The sequence below is a fragment of the Varroa jacobsoni genome, unplaced genomic scaffold (genome assembly GCF_002532875.2).
Source record: "Varroa jacobsoni isolate VJ856 unplaced genomic scaffold, vjacob_1.0 scaffold_201, whole genome shotgun sequence".
Lineage (NCBI taxonomy): Eukaryota > Metazoa > Arthropoda > Arachnida > Mesostigmata > Varroidae > Varroa > Varroa jacobsoni.
The window spans coordinates 474,840-495,184 of record NW_019213103.1 but is presented as its reverse complement, the minus strand read 5'-3'; the positions used below and the strand labels follow the sequence as shown (position 1 = coordinate 495,184).

Sequence of the window (20,345 nt, the reverse complement as noted above, 5' to 3'; positions counted from 1 at the left end):
GTTTAGTCAGTCTTATAATAAATCGCACCGTCGTGTGTTTACCGTTCAGAAAGAGGGTACACTTTTTAGCGTCTTTTTTTGGAGATAAGAATTACCATTAATATGAATCATTCTTTTGCAATGTTATTCTCGTACAGGTTCGTTGCTCTGAAAGTTGTAAAAAGTGCGCCACATTACACAGAAACTGCCGTTGATGAAATCCGTCTTCTTCGTTGCGTACGCGAAAGTGACGAAGCTGATCGTGCTCGACATTCAGTGGTGCAACTTCTTGACGATTTCAAAATCGAGGGCGCAAATGGCACCCATGTATGCATGGTCTTTGAAGTGCTGGGACACAATCTGCTCAAGCTTATTATTCGGTCCAATTATCAGGGAATACCGATTAACAACGTGAAGATCATCATGCGACAAGTGAGTCTCACGTTTTGGCAGAGTTTTATGAGTATAGTCAAAAAAAAATCTCATTAACTCCTGCCGTTGCTGTATCAATATTTAATTTTAGGGTACAATCAGAGAAACGCTGCCAGTACCAGCGTGTATATTAGTTTAAATCTTACTCAATGCACTCACTATCAACACCTGGAAATTACTGGTCGTAAGAGTTCAGTCTTCCGCAGATTTTCGTAAAGTCCCTCAAATGACACATAGCTGCAGCGACAGAAGCGCTGTGACGGCACGTACTCCGTTGTATACACACTAATTATATACCATTGGATCCCATGCGTGTTGAGAATACCTTGGTGAATGAATTTCTTCACGGATCCTCCTTAGCTGTCTCGCTTCGTAGCCCGCTTGAGCGCAATGTCGTTTAGTATTCGTTTATAGATGAGCATGTCATGCGTCTATATAAAAGACTGGATAAGATTAGGCATCTTGGGGGGTATAGTGAAACAGTGGGATCATTTAAATAAATATCGATGCATTTGTATTTTATATTTTATTTAATTTGTTTAGGAAAACGTAGCATGTGTTTTGTAAATAATCGTTTCATTGCTTTGCGTCAATTTTGTGTGTCGTGTCACTTTTATTCCAGGTGCTGGAGGGTTTGGACTATCTCCACCGAAAGTGTCACATAATTCACACGGACATAAAACCAGAAAATATTCTTGTCTGTGTCAACGAAACCTACATTCGGCGGTACGTTGCATTCATATCGTGGGTGAAATACTAATTACTGGTATTCTCGACTGCCATTGGATGGGTATAGCAAGTGTTTAGGCAGATAAATTTTTTTATTACCTTCTCGCCAGCGGTGTTAATTCATCTTCAGTTTGATTGTACCGGAATTACAGATAGTCGGCTCTTTTTTAAAAAGTCTTTAGAAATTCTGTTCAAGTTACTGGCTTATTAGCAGTGAAAAAAACAGGAGTTGCCATGAACGCAATTAGCCGAGCGCAAGCAATAATCAGTCACGACTGTAACCAAAGCAGAGCAACAATAACAAGCAATACTCCGTATGGTGGTCAACATGAGTGGAAATAGCTGTTCAATCTCGTGCGAGACAAACGTTTCTCCCAAAGCGACTTGGCTAGTGGTAAAATTTCGCACAGGCTTGGTAACAAGAGAATTCTATCTAGAAGCGTTTCTTCTCCGTCGTTCATAAACAGAATAAACAGAATTCACTTAGCCTAAGAATCAATAAGACTGGCCGATAAATATAGCACGGCGTAATAAATTAACTTTATAATACAATTGTTCTGATTGTCAATGGGAGAAGATACATTTGATACTCTGCTTCTATTTCATGTCCTATGACCAGAATAGAATACTTTTTTGTTTTTCACTGAAAAGTTTTCGAAAACAAGAAAGTAATTCTCTAAAACATCAATTTCCATTTTTTCTTTTTTTTTTTAAAGAAAAAAAATCAAGCTTCTCAATAGTGTTTTTGTACCATAAGCGTTTAACAGAGTTAACACCTTTTTAGTGGAGGTAATGAATCTTCGAGTTTACATCGTGCTTGCAGTGACAACTAGGGAAATAAGTATAGTATAAAACTCAAAAATTGTGTTACTCCTAACACTTTGGACGTCGGAGGATACTTACTCTTAACAGTACTTGCTCTGAGAGCAACGTGACCTGGTGCAAAGAAGAAGAAGAACTTAAGCTACTTCTCAGACGTATATGGCGGAAAGCCATTAAGCAGGAAATACCTTTATTTTAATAATATTAGGTGGTCAAAAAGTATTGACGGTTTTAAAGCAAAATTGAAGCAGTTTTTTTTTCTAATTTTTGAGAACAATACTATTAGTCTAATTAAGCGTCATTTTGATCGATGACCTTTTGCTATATTTGTGGTAACACCGTCATTTCATCACTGTAGAATTTGTGTAGTTGCTGGCGAAAAATGATAACAAGCGATTTTTGAATGCCTTCATTGAAACTAAATTAACACCGTTAGGGAAGTTCTGCAGAAGCCGAAATACATCATAGTCAGATGGTGTAAAACTCGGGCTATACAGCGAATGCATGAAGGCTTTCCATCCAAATTCTCTTTCCTTGCCTGGTAGCGAAATATGTACGCAGTCTGTTATTGTAACGGTAGAAAACGCTTCCTCCGTTCACTGGTTCCGACCATTTTGTCAATATTGTATAACAATATTCTTATTCATTAGCAGTAAAAATCCAAATAAATTATTTTACGAAGCAGCTGTAGCTTACAATGCACGATTCCTTTCCAATTCCAACAAACACAACATCGCCTTCTTCAGCGTCTTTTCGGGTTTCGCCACAGATTGTAGACCTTTTCTTGCTTTGACCATGATCTGTTTCGCACATTGTTGTAATATCCGGCTAACTCTTCATCGCCCGTAATCAACCGGTTTAGAAAAGGTTCGATCGCGTTGCGTTTCTATAGAGCTACACAGATTCTTTTGCGTTAATTTGCATGGAACGTCGAGCTTGTCTTTGTGGCCAGTTTTCTTTAAAGTAGTCAAAACTGTTTGATGGTGCATGCTTAGTTTTAGTCCCAGCTCAACCTAGTTCAAATTTTGCAGTGCCTGTATCATTCTTTTTTATAAACAACTGACTACCACAAGAAGCTGTCACGTCGGGATTCCTAGAATTAATGAGACAGAATCATTTTTAGACCGCTTGCGCTGATAACACATCCTGACTAAAACAGCACACATTTTTCTGGGCATCATTTATGCTTTCATTGCAAAATATAGCGAATTTCTGCATAAATTCCTTAAATAAATAAAATAAACAAAAGAATATATTCTTTTGTCCTCAATTTGTCTTCAAAGAGCTCGATCCTAAGTAGATCTGTTACAATTGCTGGAGAGCCTTTGTTCAAACGAATTCCATCAATTTTCCTGTAGTACGTGAGATATGAAAAACCGTGAATACATTTTCGACCATCCAATAAAACAGTGGCACACAAAACATTTTCATTGGATTTAAAATACGAGGTAACGTTCGAATGCGAGCCACTTTTGATTCTGTGATCAATCGATTTATGACACCGATACGCGGTAGAGTATCGGTGATAAAAGCAAGTAACCTTTTTATTCCAACTTTTAAAGTTTTTCAATTCGAACTACACAATGGGCGAAATCTATAACATTTGCTGAACTTATTTCATGTCCGTTACGACGTTAATTACATAAGTACGCTTTCAGTTGCCTAAAATTTTATAATAATAGTTCGCGCCAACTTTACCTTGCAGGTTGGCATACGAGGCCACTCAGTGGCAAAAGATGGGCTTACGTTTACCGCCGTCGCTAATTTGTACAGCCCCCCAAGATATAGCACAGATGCGTATGTTAACAGCTAATGGGGAAAAAATCTCAAAAAATAAGAAAAAACAGCTACGCAAGAAAGCCAAAAAGAACCAGGAGCGTATTGAAAAGGATATGGCTAGACTGCAACGAATGGACCATAAGCAAGCTGAAGCCGATGATGATACAATGAATCCAGTGAGCGACGAATTAGGAGAAGCTGGCGGAACGCTGCACGGTCCGCACGGCATGCACGCAGCCAACGGAACACTAATCATGCCAAAAAGTTCAGAGCATGAACAGGATCTCAAGCGAAAAGAGCTGCAGTATATGGTGATGCAGGAGGCATCCGGTTGGGCAGAGGGTAAAGAACCTGGCTGGTGGGAACGACATCCTGAGGACAAACGTAGTTGCAGAGAAATAAGTAATTCTGGCGAAAATTCTTCGTTGCCCACTATTGACGCTATGGATGTATCTCCGCCACCTCCGAAGTCACCGAAAGGGGGTTCCAAATCGCCCTCGCTGCTACGACCCGATGGTGATCGAAAGTTAGAACGTAGTGAGACAGTATTGCTGTCACCAGGCCGTCTGTCGACGCAAAACTCACTTATCGGCGGTGGAGGTGAGGATAGCGGCTGTCAGCAGAGGACGCTGTCGCAGGAGGCCAGCTCTCAAGTGGAACTGCGGAGAGTGGCTTCAATGCCGGAGACGCAGGCTGCAACTGCAAACGCTGGAGGAACTCAGGGGGCTCATAGTGGTGGAAGCAGCCGCTGGGGGAGTAACCGTCGATCGCTCCCGCCGCCTCAACCCGATCCTGTCCGGCAGGACTGTCCAAATCTTCAAGTGAAGATTGCTGGTACAACTAATGCATACATTTTTATCTTCGTTTATGGATATGTTAGAGTATTCTTTGAATCCTTTTACCAGGTTATTTTAATTCAATAATTATACAACATAAGTATTTAATACAAGGCGTAGGATAATCTAGTCCAATGAGTGAGACAGTACACGAGAGTAAAAGTAAACACCCCCTGTTTACAAGTCATTAATAATGATTAGCACCATAAATAAGCATATGTTAAACATTTCTCTGTTTCATAAAGAAAGAATTTCAGAGATTCATAAAGTAAACATATAAAAAAGTAGCTAATATTATTTCTCCATTTATTTGCAGAACTTTTAGGACAGCATCCTAACAACCATATTTTAAATTTGACTGGTTTCGTAGGTGATTGAATGATATTTACCGCGATTAAGTTTGGATTGAGTTACAGATTATATTTGCCGAATACAGCTATTTAGGTAAATTCGATACTTTTCCTAAGGGTATATCACCTGTCTGTGCCTTTACTTTAAGATCTGGGCAACGCTTGTTGGACTCATCACCATTTCACGGAGGACATACAAACTAGACAGTACCGATCCCCGGAAGTTCTGCTCGGGGCTGGTTACGGTACTGCGGCAGATCTATGGTCAACGGCGTGCATGGCTTTTGAATTGGCTACAGGAGACTATCTCTTTGAGCCTCATTCTGGACCGGACTACTCCCGTGACGAAGACCATCTCGCACACGTCATTGAGCTGTTAGGAGAGATTCCTCGTCAAATAGCTTTCTCCGGTATATGCTCCTTACATTTGATTATTCAAATGTTGCCTTTTTCGTTTCTAATTGACGTTTAGTCAGGATGCAGGTTAAATAATTCTAGTCTCTAATACGCCGTTTATCTTACTGCTATTCTTCTATAGGCAAATACTCCCGCGAGTTCTTCAATAAGAAGGGTCAGCTGCGACATATCACTAAGCTGAAGCCGTGGGGTCTAACCGAAGTACTCACCGAAAAGTATGATTGGTCCCATGAGGATGCTCGGGCATTTGCCGATTTTCTAGAACCAATGCTTGACTATGACGTGAACAGAAGGGTAACCGCACAGCAAGCTCTGCAACATCCCTGGCTGCAGCTTTCTTAAACCTATATCCGCTGAAGGAGTTCTTTTCAAAAATCTGTGAGGCCTCTGGACCAGTTCGAGCCAGAAGATAGAAAGCGATATGCGGTAAACTGGGGCGCTGAAACGGATTACCTAAAAGTAAGACACCAAAGCGTGGTAGGTGTTCCTTATACTTAAAAACAAGCGAGATTGGAAGATGGCTTGGTATGAATTTATCGATTACCGCTATGTAGGGAGATGTTACTGCAAACAGCGCATATAATGGACCGATACGGGGCAAATGCCTGTACGTCATTCGATTAATGGATGCCGGTGTGTCGGCACCGTAAATGGGAATACAATGAACGACTAGTTGCCGGTGTTTGTGATAGCGAAGTTGATGAAAGCTAAATTGACTGAAGAAAGAAGCAGAGCTGTCAGCAGGATTTGAGCACTCATAGTGGACCATCATGGACCAAGCGAAAAAGCAAGGATGATCGAGAAAAACGAAAAGACCGAAGTATATAATATTAGAAGGTCAGCCAGTCGTGGTAATATACTATTGTTAGTCTTAGTATTCTGCTAAGGAGGGGAACGAGGACGATGATAACTATTAGTGTTATTATTTTTAAATAGCGACCGTAGATTAAGACAACCAATTAGCACGGAAAACAAAAGGAAGTAGATAGGTGATAGCCGAAAATAACGTACCCAGTGGAGTAGGGAGTTTTCTAGATATACGAGAACGTAACAAACACGAACAATTAATTTAGTAAAATAATATGAATACTTCAATATACCAATTATATTTATTGCTGTTTGGTTTCAAGCAAAATACGGAAAGCGGAACGGAAGATTATAACATATAGCCACCTATATGTTAGGAAAAGTAGAAAAAATCACTGTGCGAAGATGGAAAGCTCGATATACTAGCTGATCGTGGGTGACCAGTAAACTTATTATTATTAAAATGAACCATGCCGCGAGAGTAGGGCTGGCATATATCTGTATGTGAATACATGCTATTTGTGTATACGCGCCCAGCAACCAGAAGAGTATATAATAATGGCTTGGTTTCGTCCACATATTCATCAGTGCTGGTGGTCATGTTAGAAGGGCCAACGAACATTGGTAAAGTGAGAACTAATGAAGCGGCAAACTATAGAACAGGATGTTACGTCGAGGAAGCATATTAGCAAAGAGAAATAAAGCAACAAAAAAGAACGAATTATGAGGAAGAAGAGCGGGCGTTGTAAATGAAAGGAGGATAGCTGATCCGATAATCGTTGTCGATCGAATTACAACGAACCCAAGGAAGATGATAACGAATCCGTAAAAGATGTCGTACGTTCAATTATGCATGCAAGACATGCATATGCAGACATAGTTGATCAAGAATGTTGCCGCCGCTTGTTTTATAATTTGGGTCCGCAGTATGAGATATCTAGATGCGATGTAGTTTAAACTCTGCTGAAATAATGACTATCATTTATTGCTTATCTATGGTCACAAAATTCAAGCAGGATTATGTGACGTCACGTCGTACTATAATATCGCGAATAATATTGAGATCCCTTAGCAATTCCAGATGAATCATAATAGTAGTCGTATGTGTGTGTCGGACGGCCGTTGCGTTTTTTTTCATATGTACCCAAGAATGAATATGTGACCGGAAGTGAGGACTTCAAACGACATTTCTATTAAAGACATCTAACAAATTAGGCTGAGTCGTCGGACAAGCTATAACGAATCATGCCCAAAAACAAGCGGGAGTAAGTGTCTATAAAGGTAAATCAATGCTAGCTTGAGGTGATCAAACTCATGTCTGTTTGTTTCGCCTTATGCTGATATCTTAAGGTGATAAAAATATTAGAAATCAGATCGATAAATGAAGATCCCCAAGAAAGATAGCAGCAACTGTTCTCTACTAGACATGCAAAGGCGCAGAACCACATAAAACATAAATATATTGATACCAATGGAACCAAGAAGGAAAAACTAATTGTAACATAGGACGAAATTAGTGTCTGTCGTCACCATATTGCAAGCACTGCTTTATTTGGAATGTTATTAGCAAGTCGAACATAGTGTCATGCACGTGTCGGACAATGGCGAGTGATGGCAGAAAGCAACAAACAAACAAAAACGGACAAATTATTTTGCAACCGCTACGTATCTTGCTCGCTCTTTGTGCAAAGATTTGTTTGCTTACAGCAACGTGCACAAACTAACCAACAAAAATATCAATGAAAAATCATAATTACGCCGAAATTCATATAAATAATGAACCTCTTAACCAAATTGGCAAGGGAAAGGCCAAAATGAAGGAAAAAGAGATGCAGGCAGAGAGAGGAAATAAGAATGAGGGGCCTCAATTCCATTTAGTATTTAAGAAAAGTAACCACCACCAAAGGTGATTGATGCCAACTTGGGGTACAGAAAGGGATTGTGGATAACTGTAATGGGGACATAACAAAAATCGGTGGAAACATATAGACTCTGAGGAACGGTAACAGTGATTATCGGGTGTGTGTATATATACTGCTTTGTAAATCTACTATTCAAATAAAAGCACTCTCACTTAGAAAAAAATTCTTCATCTTTGTGCCTACGTGTGCTCAGTACAAAACGTAACTGTAACGATTATTTATTACATTTTTGCTTTAAATGTGCAATTGATCTTTTTATTTTCATTAATATTACTATAATCAGACTTGCCATTACTGTATGTACTTAAACGTATTCACCACACATTTTACCAGTATGCATATCACATAGATATTACTAATCAGTTTCTGTTGCCGATATTGCTAATTTTCATTAATCTTCTTACTTCACTCTAGTTTTTACTTCGCCATATATTCAAGCTATATCGATTATATTAATTATACGGTGAACATATGGTATCTCTTAAATTTTCTTAATATATAGCACTGATTGTGATCATCCTGTAACAGCGACAGCGAAAAGTGTGTAGGGATTTTAGTAGAGCACTTCTAATAAATACTAACTAAAGCTATTTAACTGTTGTTATAAAATGAAATAATAACTGTTTCTAATGGCGGTGCAGAATAGAAAGATGTTTCAAAAGTTCTACGAAGTTTAACATTTCCAATGAAATGTGTTGTATCGTATTATATATAAACGAAGATCAGCATCCACAAAACAAAAATAGTTACATCCATAGATAATTAAACAGTCCTTTCTTTACTTAAAAATATTAAATTTTTATTTACGTATTTTATATATATATATATACATATATATATATATAACAAAAATGGCTAACATTACGCCATCTACGGGGTTTCTGAACTATAAAGTTCCAAAGGTCGAAATAGACTATTTTTGTAATCTCGGAGCCATATCTCGTTGTTTATCCGCCATGTGGCTACAGTGGGAGGATTAGTGCACATGTGTACTCTGTCTCTAATGCTTTCAGCGCTCGTCTATAGGATTAGAAAGTTAATTCATTAGGAGGTTCTCTTTACTTTTTAATCTTCTTAATCTAATTTTTAACTTTTGAACAAGTAAAGACATCTTAGTCAACGTAGTCCTTCGCCTGTGTTTTTGAGAACTGACGCATTTCGCGAAGTGTTAGCCTTACTGGCTATGCTGAATTGTCGAAAGAAGTAATAATTAGATGGAATGACGTTCCGTGAGCGTTCACTATGTACCAATGCGGTGTGCGGTGCAGTAATGTCATTATCATTGACGTCGTCCTTTGCTAGTCCAAGGCCTTCTTGTATCAATTTTGTGGGTCAAAAATATGAAACTGTTAGCACAGCGATTTCCTGTAACTCTGTCCTGAGGTTTGATTAGCTCATAACCTAATACTCCCGTATCATCTCACTATATACAAAAGGCGCAGCCTTTGACCATGAATTCAGGCTTGCATTTTATAAAAGTAAAAAAATCAGTCCTCAATTGCCGGTGACAATCTTGTCTAAAAATTACTTTTTTCTTACAAGTAGCAAAAGGCATTTTGTTTGACGTTTTTTTATTACACCGCCGAGTTCATGGGGGTTTACTTCCCTTCCTTTTTTTTTCAATCTTTGTTATGTATGGGAAAAATCGGCAACAGTTCCCTGGATTACTTCTAGCTATATAGAGAGCTATCGGGTGGATTGCACCCCATTTTCCACAAGTAGTATTTGCAGCTCGTCATTGGCTTTCTGGAGCATGGGTTGTCGTTCAATTGAAATTAACGATTTTGAAGCCTAAAGCGAACGTGCAGTAAACGTTCGCTTTAGGCTTCAAAATTTCTTGTTTTGCCTTGGCAACGTTTTTCCCAGTGCGAAAATAGTGAAAACAATGCCAAATCAGCATTTTTTGGAGCCCCATGATTGAAGGTACTGGATCACCACTTCTTCAACGACAAAAACTCAATTAACGCAACAAGATACACGCCCGCCAAACGACAGTTAAAAATCATACTGGGAAGTGTTAACCAGATACAATCGACCGATCCTACGTTAGCGCCATATCTTGACTCCGACGGAAACTTTCTAATCAACCTAATACATTTTCCATCACTCTATATACATCGCACCACTCACATCAGCTTTTCAATGTAAAAGAATGAAAGGCCCTCCATATCGGTCATTCATGAATATCAACATGTGCCAGGTTGTACCTGATTAACCACAGTTCCAAAGAATAACATGGTTTCTATGTAGTTACTGCAATCCCTCCTCATCGACAACTTCAATAGACGCAGCTTATTTCTACTGTTTCTGTTTTCAGTTTCAGGATCCGGTCTAAGTTACAGGCGCTCACTTACATAAGCTCCGTGATGGTGTTATTTAATGATACTTAACATCTGTTGTTCGGATCGCGGAGGTATTACGGACCAAATAATGACTGCATTTGTAAATTTTAGTAATAGTGCTCATTGCTGTAGATTCCATGCCAGTCCAAGAGTCAATTCAGACCGTTAAACCAACTGGTAAATTCGACTCCAAACCTATTCATCTCTTATTATTTTGAGGCTATCCATAACATCTATGACATTATATGACCCTATATATATATGCTTCATGTGAATACCTTCTGTTTGAATATATAGAGCTATTTTTTCCAGCTAATTTGGAATATTTCCTCTGTTTTGTTTCTGTGACCACACCTAAAAACGAAATTTTATCGCGATTAAAGCCTTAATTCGGGATTTAAACCATTCACGACTCATTCTCAGAATATATCTTCCCTATTCCGTAAGTAACCTTTTTAATAGTAACGGCTAAAAAGTGCAAAAAACGCAACAGTCTCAAGAAGACTAACCGCTGTGGCTGATCTATATGACTTAACTGACAACTGATATTTTTTTCTCCAAAACGGCCGTTAATTAAAAATTCGGATATATCGAAAATGTTTTTTCAGCAAACTTCGATGATTTTTTGAGCTATTTAAATCTAAAACATACTAAGAATCTTCCAGCTTGCTTCATGAGAATCTATCTCGGATTTTTCAAAAGTCGCACGAAAAGTGCCAACAATATAGACTATCAATTTCGCACAAAGCAAAAGCACAAAGTTTCTAATCTTGATGGAAATTGCGTCCAACATGAAGACAGTCGATAGTAGCTAATAAGAAAAACGACGCATTTTTTCCACTGTACCGAATTTATTGTTTTGTTATTAAAAGAATAGGCTTTCTAAAGAAATTTCTTCATGAAAGGCGACTTAACGCATACCCGTTACCATAAACAGCTCGCGAAACTTATCCTGATTAAATTCTATATTGATACATTTAGATGGAGCGTATTTATATGAAGCATATTTTACATAATCAGTACCATTCGTGCAAAAAACAAGCTTTTTTTGACAATTTTTCGAATGTGTTCAAGAAGTTCATTCGTATCATTCATTGCTATCGAATTGTTTCGTTATAATCATATTAGGTTTAATCCTTACTTACTGACAGCTTATTAATATATGTATTTACAATTGCCCGTATTGCTAATATTTATTTTCCTCGCGTTTATTTTACTCGAATGTATATATCCCGTATATTGAACCTGTCTTGTATATTAGGCAGCTGATGGTTTTCTTTTTTTTAAGATCGTTTCCATGCAACGCAGGTTGTCTTGCCTATAGCGACTTCCAAAAGGTAGATGTCGCAACCATATCTCCTAGGCTAGTTCGAAAGTAATAACAATGCTTCAAAATTTTCGTTTAGCCAACACAATGAAAAAATGAGTTCTCGACACCCACTAGATTTCGCGTGTCCGAGTTTAAAGTGCTGCCGAAATAGCTCGTGATGTCTATACCACGTGAACCACTGACCTTATAACTGAGCAAACTGCCTGAAGGGGTTCAGTAGAGTCAAAGATAGAGTTTCGAACTTGTATAATGTACCTCCCCAGGAGGCGTTAGAGCACCCTAAATAGACTACTCTCTGTTAATTGGCCAAGAAGGCAGGTCGTAAACAATTAACTATTGTACGGCATTTTGAATGCGTGAAACAATTTCCCTTTTTCGCTACGAAAAAGGTTATTTTGTTTTTGCTCCGACTACAACTATGGTTGCTGCCGCAAGTCGGTTTCGCTTATGTTTCGTGTTAAAATATGGACATTTGTACAAAAAGTATTTTTAGAAACTCTATCTCAGACGATCTGTAACCTGAAATATGAAATCGTTCAAAATGTCTAGGTTAAATGGGGGAGATGTAGTATATAAAAGAAAAAATTGCCAGCATACGACAACTATGCCGGAGGGATCACAAAGTTAAGGTCGCCTATTTCATGGTTTCTGTGATAGTCTCCAACAAGCTTAAGAGATAAAAGCTGCTAGCGTGTGAAAGAAAGAGTTACATAAATTACAAAAAATCTTTTGCATTTTGAATGTATGGAACTCACTCAAAAACTAGGAGCGTAGACACTTATGAACGAAGTAAAGTACACAAGGAACCACGTCTTCTCAATACCTTGCAGCAAAGATAACCGATTTCTGCATAAGATAGGGGTGACAAAAAAATGGTGTTTCTAAGTTTATATGAGGTCACAAAAGGCATGGGTACAGCAGACAGAGTTAAGCCGAGTCGCCACTCCAGAAAAAAAAACGTTGTTTGCGTCTGATTGGAACGGAAGAGCCTTATACGGTAAGAAATACTACATTTTACAATTAAGTCCCAAAAATTGGTTGGCAATTTGCAGATAATATCGTGGATGACTAACCTGTGGGTTGACGAAATAAATGATGGTAATTTGTTTGTCCTTAGCTATTTGTTTGCCTATAGATATGTTTGGGTTTGTCCTTATCAAGATATAGGTTAAGCAAATAATTCAAAATGCTATTATTATGCCACTTAAACATTAATCGCTTATTTGCCAAGCAAACATTCACTATCTTACTATCACATTAGACCTGTTATCATTGTTGTATACTCAAAGGATTTTTGTATATCACTCCTGTTGTTTTCACCGTATCCATAATCATGCCATGCTGTTGCAAAAGGAAAGATAACTGGCTCCGGTTTTCCGTTCATCTTTCTCATGATGAAGACATTTCGGGTATAATAATTATTTATGGAGAGAGGGAAGCATTAACAAGTATAAGAAGACCAGGGATTCAAATAATAGTAGTAATGCGTATCTATGTATCAACTAATTTGGGCTGCTGGTCAGACCTCTTTACAGATTACCCCATTTTTTGTTGGTTGATAATCTAAATGTGAATTTGTCAAATTCGGATGATGATGTCATAGTTGTTTGAACTGACTTCACTCGAACGTGGTGTCATCCCACCTTTGATGTAGTCACTCTTATTATACCGGGACTTGTCCACATCATAGTTGGGTTGTCCATGCGAATCGATAGAATCATAGTTAAAATGTTTAACATTTTGTCTTTTGGACTAATGCGCTGTAGCCGATTTTGCTGTACTTAAATTCTGCATTCTCCTATCAATGTCGGGTTCTAGTACAGATTCACGGAAACTCCAACCAATAATATATTCATTTGGATGAGTTGTGATAGATATTACAGTTTTTTTATCCAGAAAACGTTCACTCCTGTAAACGTTATATTTCATTAACTGTATGTTCAAAACGACCAAAAGAAAATCCTAGACGTTTTTCTTTCTATTATAACCGGGCACTGGATAGTACTTTGTCCTTCCTACAAAGCCAATAGCAAAGACAATACAAGATAGCAAAGAATCGTTGAGTATTTCTAGCCTGTGATAGAGACAATTAAAACATAGTTTCAAGCTGTTTCCATAAGGAGATTCGTTACGAAAAAGGTCCGCCCTCGCACATCTGAAAAATCGCTGCTTCAACATAAAAATCGGCAACAACTACTTCCCTTCCTTACTAGAGTAGTACGCAAGTAACTGTTTGCGTTGAGGTTCTGCATCGGTTTAACGTTACAACGGAAGCTTCTAAGGGAAGGTATCTTCTTGCTGAATTCATGCTTCCCTCCTTCTTTATATGTGTATCTCCCCAAAATATATATGTATACATCATATATGTTTTCTATGTTATGTATTGACACGTATTATACAACCTGTCTAAGTAAAGGTTGACAAATTGCCTTTGTCTTCAATCTTGTCATGATTATAGCGCACACACCACCTATGTTTAGAGAGCGCTCGCTTAACCCTATATCGGCAAAAAGAACGAGATCACAGTGAGTTGTTTTACACCAATTAACAATAGTCAGTTTTTTAGTTAACTTATCCGAGTAGGGTATTTTACCTCAAGCAAAAAAAATGAACAACCTTTAAGGTTCGCTTTTTCATGTGAAGTTCAAATTTTATTATTATACGATTATCTACAGTAAAATATTACCCTCATTCTTTTGATTTTTTTACACCTGTACAGTTTTTTTTTCTCGTTTAGTAGTTAACTTGTTTAGTATTACAAACATATCATTGTTCCACTTGTATCAGTGTATCATATTTTCGATGCGTTTCCTAAATAAAAGTGAAATTATTTTTTTACACCTGTAGAGTTTTTTTTCTTATTTAGTAGTTAATTTGCTTAGTATTACAAACATATCATTGTTCCACTTGTATCAGTGTATCAGATTTTCGATGCGTTTCCTAAATAAAAGTGAAATGATTGAAGGGTGTCTTAATTAAATCCAATTATACCCGTAAAAATATGTATATGCGTTTTGCAAGGTTCAAAGAAAAGCAATTAAAACTACACAGAGCTAGAAAAAGTTAGGCAGTTAGGTCAGGTTACTTCGCGTGAAGGCATCGAGTCCAATAAAATGAAACAACCAGAATAATATAGACGTAAGCCTACGTGAATGAAAAAAATACTGCAGATACTTCTAGGAGCTACAGGCTGCTGGTGCAAAACTATTATAGTAGACTATGCGAATCTTGCCGAACGTTGCTCTAAAGCTCATCTTCATTCTCTAGGTTTGGGCGCACTAACATACAATTTCACATATCTGTATATTTTATTACAATCCAGACAAACGTGAGTAACGAAGGCACTGGTGCCATTTCTGTGTAGGGCGGTAAATCTGTTCATTTTGCAATGCGTCTTTACGACCTAATGGGAGAAACTCTATTGTTATGAGAAAAGAACTGCTTCCCGTTGTCAGAGCATGATCCACTCGTATCCCAAACCTGGACCTAACGATTTAGATTGACCAACAACTCCTTCATATTATTTATTAAAAAACTTCTGCATGAGACATAGAAGTGCCTGCAAGATACATTTATTAAACCCTAAAATATAAACTTTAGGAAATGCGAATGCATTTCCTAGAGTTTATATTTTATAAGCCTAGACAAGTCCGAAGGTAAACAAGCTTAAGGTCATATTAAGCAGGAATAGGTCGCCTCTCGGCTAAGCTGGACAAATGGATATTCAAATTTCGGTACTTACCCAGTGACCTACTTTTAAGAAGCGATAACAGTTGACACCTCAAGACGACGTATAAGTAAAGTTAGCAGATCTCTCCGATATTATTTTCATCTACTTTATCACCGGTCTGAAAATACCACGGTAATATTGCTATTAATAACAAGGTGATTAATCAGAAGCATTATAAGAGGAAGTAACAAATGTGATACATCTTCACCCGATAATTGTATTTTTCCATGATATCTTATCTAAAAATATAAATAATGATATAACATACTTTCAGCATTAGTTGCCAAAATGGGTTCTAACTTGCAGCAGCAAACCGACATAAAGGAAAATGTATTTCCGAAAGGAGATATTAGTGGTACAACAATTGCAGTTAGCTGCAGCGGTTCAGTTACAGCTAAGGACAATCAACGACCTACGTTTCCTTGCGTCAGAAAACAATTCAACGGAGTCAGTACAACACATCAGCATTAATCTGCTAAACTGTCACCAAGGCTTACCGCAGCATTCTACTGTATAAAGCCAAAGCCCACAGATCACTGCCGAAAATTCATCCTCACTTTTTAAATAAACCACGAATTGTTGAACGGTATACAGTTGTGCTGTATTTGCTTTATCACGAATGCCGTATGATAAAATGTACACGTTAATACTAGCGGCGGCTCTATTGTTGTAAAGTATAGGTTAGACTAACGCTGGATTTTCTTAAATGGTGACTGTTGCAAAAAAAATAAAATACTGTTAATTTTTGTAAAGAGAGAGCAAAAAAAGTTTGCTTCACGAGGGTTCGATGAGAATGTTAATCGCGCAGCACGATAAAGGTCGTTTAAGTAAATTGCCCTTATTACATAGAGAAATCAATAATGGAAACACGATAAAAATAGTCACGATCTTTTATATATATCACTCATATAAACGTATCAATGCAATAAGAAAAAGCGTTAACAGGCAACACCTCGCGGTTTGTAAACGCGTAAAGGGTTCCCCATATAATCGGGAGGTGCAACCGTTTCCGGGCAGGACAGATGATGCAGTGAATTTCGTGTAACTATTAGCGACGGCATGTTAATTGGTGTTACCATTGCGCCATTGATCATTGGCCCCATCCGATAGAATTCGAGGTCGATATCGTTCATTGTATTCAAATGCACTTTCGTGCATAAACTAAACGTTTCTTTTAACTCAAACAATTTTTTGACCTCCCCAACGAATAGTGGCGTGTCACAAAACAACTAGATTAGTCTGTTTTTTTCTGAAGGGTGGACACTTAGGTCAAGCTTGAGAAAATAGCTTTTCTCGATCGAGAGCGTGAAGTTAATTGTATGTAAGGTAGTCCCAAAAAAACAACGAACAAGAAATTACTTTTAACTGAAAGAGCTCTGTTTTATGCAGAGGCTGTCTCTAATTAGGTCACCAAAAAATATCTGCTATGTATGAGCCTGTTTTGCTAAATAAATGAACGAATTAAATACAAATTACTGGACGGCGCTTTTACCAAGATGAAGTAAGTCTGCTGCGGTAAACAGACCACCTGGACGAAACTTTATGGCCACAGCTTTCGTAAATTGACATCTAGCCCCAGGGCAGTGACACAGTGGTTCAAAACAGCTAAGGCCCGTTGGACGCGATATCGGCCAACAACACATAAAACCAGATCGTCTGAGTGTAGAACGGGATTTACTAGCAGGTGACGCTTCTTGATCCCACTGGGTAGGCCACGAATTACCGCAGAGAATAGAAGTGAATTTTGGTTATTACCTGAGTAGGCTGATGCCTGTAGCTTGCTCGAAAGGATTGATCTTTACTGCGTCATCGATAATTACTTTTTTCATCTGCAGTATGCTCCCGTAAACTGTGAAAAGGCCCAGCATGTTTTGACGTACTTCCGTTCAGGCAAGCTCAAAAAGAGCAGCATCTTTCGGAACTATATCTAATGCAGGTCAGAAGTTGACAAGTACTGCATGTATATATATATATAGATGGACACGAGTTGTTGAGAAGATGTACTGGCTGTGTAGGTCACATGCTTATGTCAAAATTCCGTGCTCTTTTTCAGGTATATTGCACGCATAAGGAAATGTAGGAGGCAGTCTCTGAAAAACTGAGATAGTAATTCATAATGAAAATTCTTTTACGCAGTGTTTCGCCAACTACAAGGCTATTAAGGCTAGCTTTTTTCTTTTCGTTATTACAGATAGCAGGATTTTCAACCACTTGACTTGAAGGTGGCCTTTCTTCACGCAGCCACTAAATAAAGCAATCTAACAGGGCGCTAAAACGTAGCCTTATTGGAGTCAATTTTTCCACTTAGCGATAACTATTATTACCTTTTGCACTTCAAAGTTTCGACTATGCATATCGCGTATTTTAAGTGTTAATAAATCCTAGGCAGTGACGCAGATTTTGACCTCAATTACGTGGGACAGTATTTTAGCCACTGAACCTAGGAAGTTCTAGACAAGTGTATTTGTTTTAACTGTATGCATTTAAACGTTCGTCGATGTAGCCAACAGGGCTGTTATGAACGGACATTTTCCAACATCTTACACATTTATATCGCTTTCGCGCCCACTGGATAGTGTTTGTATGAGAAATTTTTTCGTGAGTATCTGGAAGAAGCGCAGCGAAAATTACCGCAACGCTAATGTTAGCAGTCATAGATTTAGGCGTTACGGTTCTGCAAACGTGATTGAACCATGTCCTTCCAAACCAGAGTCCTGGAGTCGGTGGGAGATGAAGGTGGAAGGTGATAATGTAGAGACGGGAAGTTAATAACATAACTGAGTGATCTTTATATAAGAACAGTCTCGCTTGCCCTAATATCTGCTCACAGAATATGGACACTTCGCCACTGGGGCGATACGGCCCAAAGGCGCGTTGGGCTGGGACGCGTACTCCGTAAAACCCGCTCACCCCAAACTTTCAAATTATTCAGGTTTCTGAAAGAACTAGCGTGCCAGTAACAGCGAAAACAGCAGGAGCTGCAGATTTTCATCTCTTTGTGATTTCAGTGCACAACAGTTAGACCTCTCTGCGAAGCCGCGTGCACTTTTTCTCACTAGAATATTTCCATCATGTCAGCATCGTTCGGATCGCTCAGGTTATAAGATTGTAAAAAGTGTCCTTTGGCAGTATTCCTCTTGCATATTTTTTTGGTTTCGCTAAATGGATCTTTTCGTTTCCGTAGCCTTTTGCGTGGTGGTGTAAGAAGTCTGCCTGTTGGTGAGGCATTCTGTATTCTACAACTAGTAACTGGTTCGACTGACGTTGATGGGCTGGCAATTTACGCGCTTATTTCTCGCTGGTTTGGTTGACTACAGGGTTTCATTGCTATCACGTTAGCGGTTGTCATCAGAAACACTGCTTTCTGCTGTTCTTGAGCTTAATTCTCATGAACTTTGCAACATTCAGAGCGAGAATTATGACCACTCCATAGATTGTGTCAGTGTGGTATGCCAAAGGATAAGTCTTTAACCGGCATCATCGTCCGCGTTCGTATAAGTTCCGAGAAAGTCAGCCGACATCTTTTCTTGAAAGCTTTTTAAAATGTTCATTCCCTTTTGGTCCTAGATTTTAATTGCGAAGTACTGGGATAGAATAGACGATCAACTTTTCATCGGAAGCGTCTGCCTTCAACGCTTTGTAGTTCAGCTTCTCACCTATAGTTAAAGCAATCTAGGAGCCCAAGTAAAGATCTATGCTGAAATCATCACCAACATAATCGAAATAATGTTAGCGTTTTTTTGGAAAGCATTTTGCGAGTTTCACATTGGATAACGTTAACTGCCGGTGATGCATAGGCAACACGTGTTTTCAAAAACCTTTATAAAAAAAGTTTATCATAAGCATGTTCGCTGACTTTTTGTCACGCGTTTCTACTTCTTGGCTCGCCTTTCACATATTCCTGTGAATGACAAACGACACGGCATTTATATTAATTAGACACGTACCAAGTTGTGAAGTTTAACTGTTGTATCGTCGACGAGGAAGGAAGCCTTCTGTTGATGTGGGTGTTAATAATGATCGATCCATTTGACAATTGCGCTGCGCTTTGCGCCTATCTTACACTCCTTTAACCGTTCAGAGGCTCACAGTTCCATTATGACGACACATTTTTCAAAATATCCGACGAGATTCATCATAAGTTCTGGCAGTATTCTAGCTGGGGTTTATTACATCTCACGAGTGCTACATAAATCGGGGCTCCACATGTAGTCTGGCATCGGAAAGGGACGACAGCTTTAGATGCTTGTCTTTATTTGAGCTTATTCGATATTGTCAGTATTTAGGCATCCTTTATAGAAACAGAATCTGTATGGCGCGTACAATCTCTGGAATTGGCTACCGCCAAAAAGCATAATTCGCAGATGGGCAGAACTTGTATAAGGGTGGTCTTTAGCTCTGACAGGGGCATGAGACGTACTGCATGTGCGCCGTGTGCGGCAACAGCAATGGTACCTCCCATAACATAAACGGTTTCTAAAAATAACATACATGGTTGCACAGCGCCTTTATTTTTATTTACTAGCTTCTACTACAAATACAAACGTTGTGCCACTACCGCTTTTCTAGGAGGCATTACAGCCAATTATTAATATAAGCGAGCAGCTTATAAAAGCCCTTAGAATTACAGGTGATATTAAGTTTTCGTTTAAAGCAAAGACATACTTGTATACTATTGACACTATCAGAGGGAACACTGTTTATTGCTTGGGTAATCGCGTTGAGTGCTTTCAGCCCTTAACAAAGAAACGCTTACCTGCCATATCTACAAAAACTGAATGTTTGTTGATTTCGTAGTTTCTTGTCATATTTAAGCCATGGCTTCGATTTGTGGTCAATAAGCGTAAAAGACTAACCGGAAAGATGACAG

General features: G+C 38.5%; 1 protein-coding gene across 3 annotated transcripts in view; it reads left to right on the top strand.

Annotated features, from left to right (window-relative positions):
* SRPK (SR splicing factor protein kinase) overlaps positions 1–8,243 on the top strand; it is a 27,075-nt gene extending 18,832 nt beyond the window's left edge. For all 3 annotated transcript variants that reach the window (XM_022855302.2, XM_022855299.2, XM_022855300.2), the window contains 5 exons: positions 138–411; positions 1,034–1,137; positions 3,668–4,575; positions 5,077–5,337; positions 5,466–8,243. In XM_022855302.2, coding sequence (XP_022711037.1) covers positions 138–411; positions 1,034–1,137; positions 3,668–4,575; positions 5,077–5,337; positions 5,466–5,686 — 1,768 coding nt within the window. In that variant the 3' untranslated portion in view covers positions 5,687–8,243. The remainder of the gene's footprint in view (positions 1–137; positions 412–1,033; positions 1,138–3,667; positions 4,576–5,076; positions 5,338–5,465) is intronic.
* Positions 8,244–20,345: the final 12,102 nt, after the last annotated feature.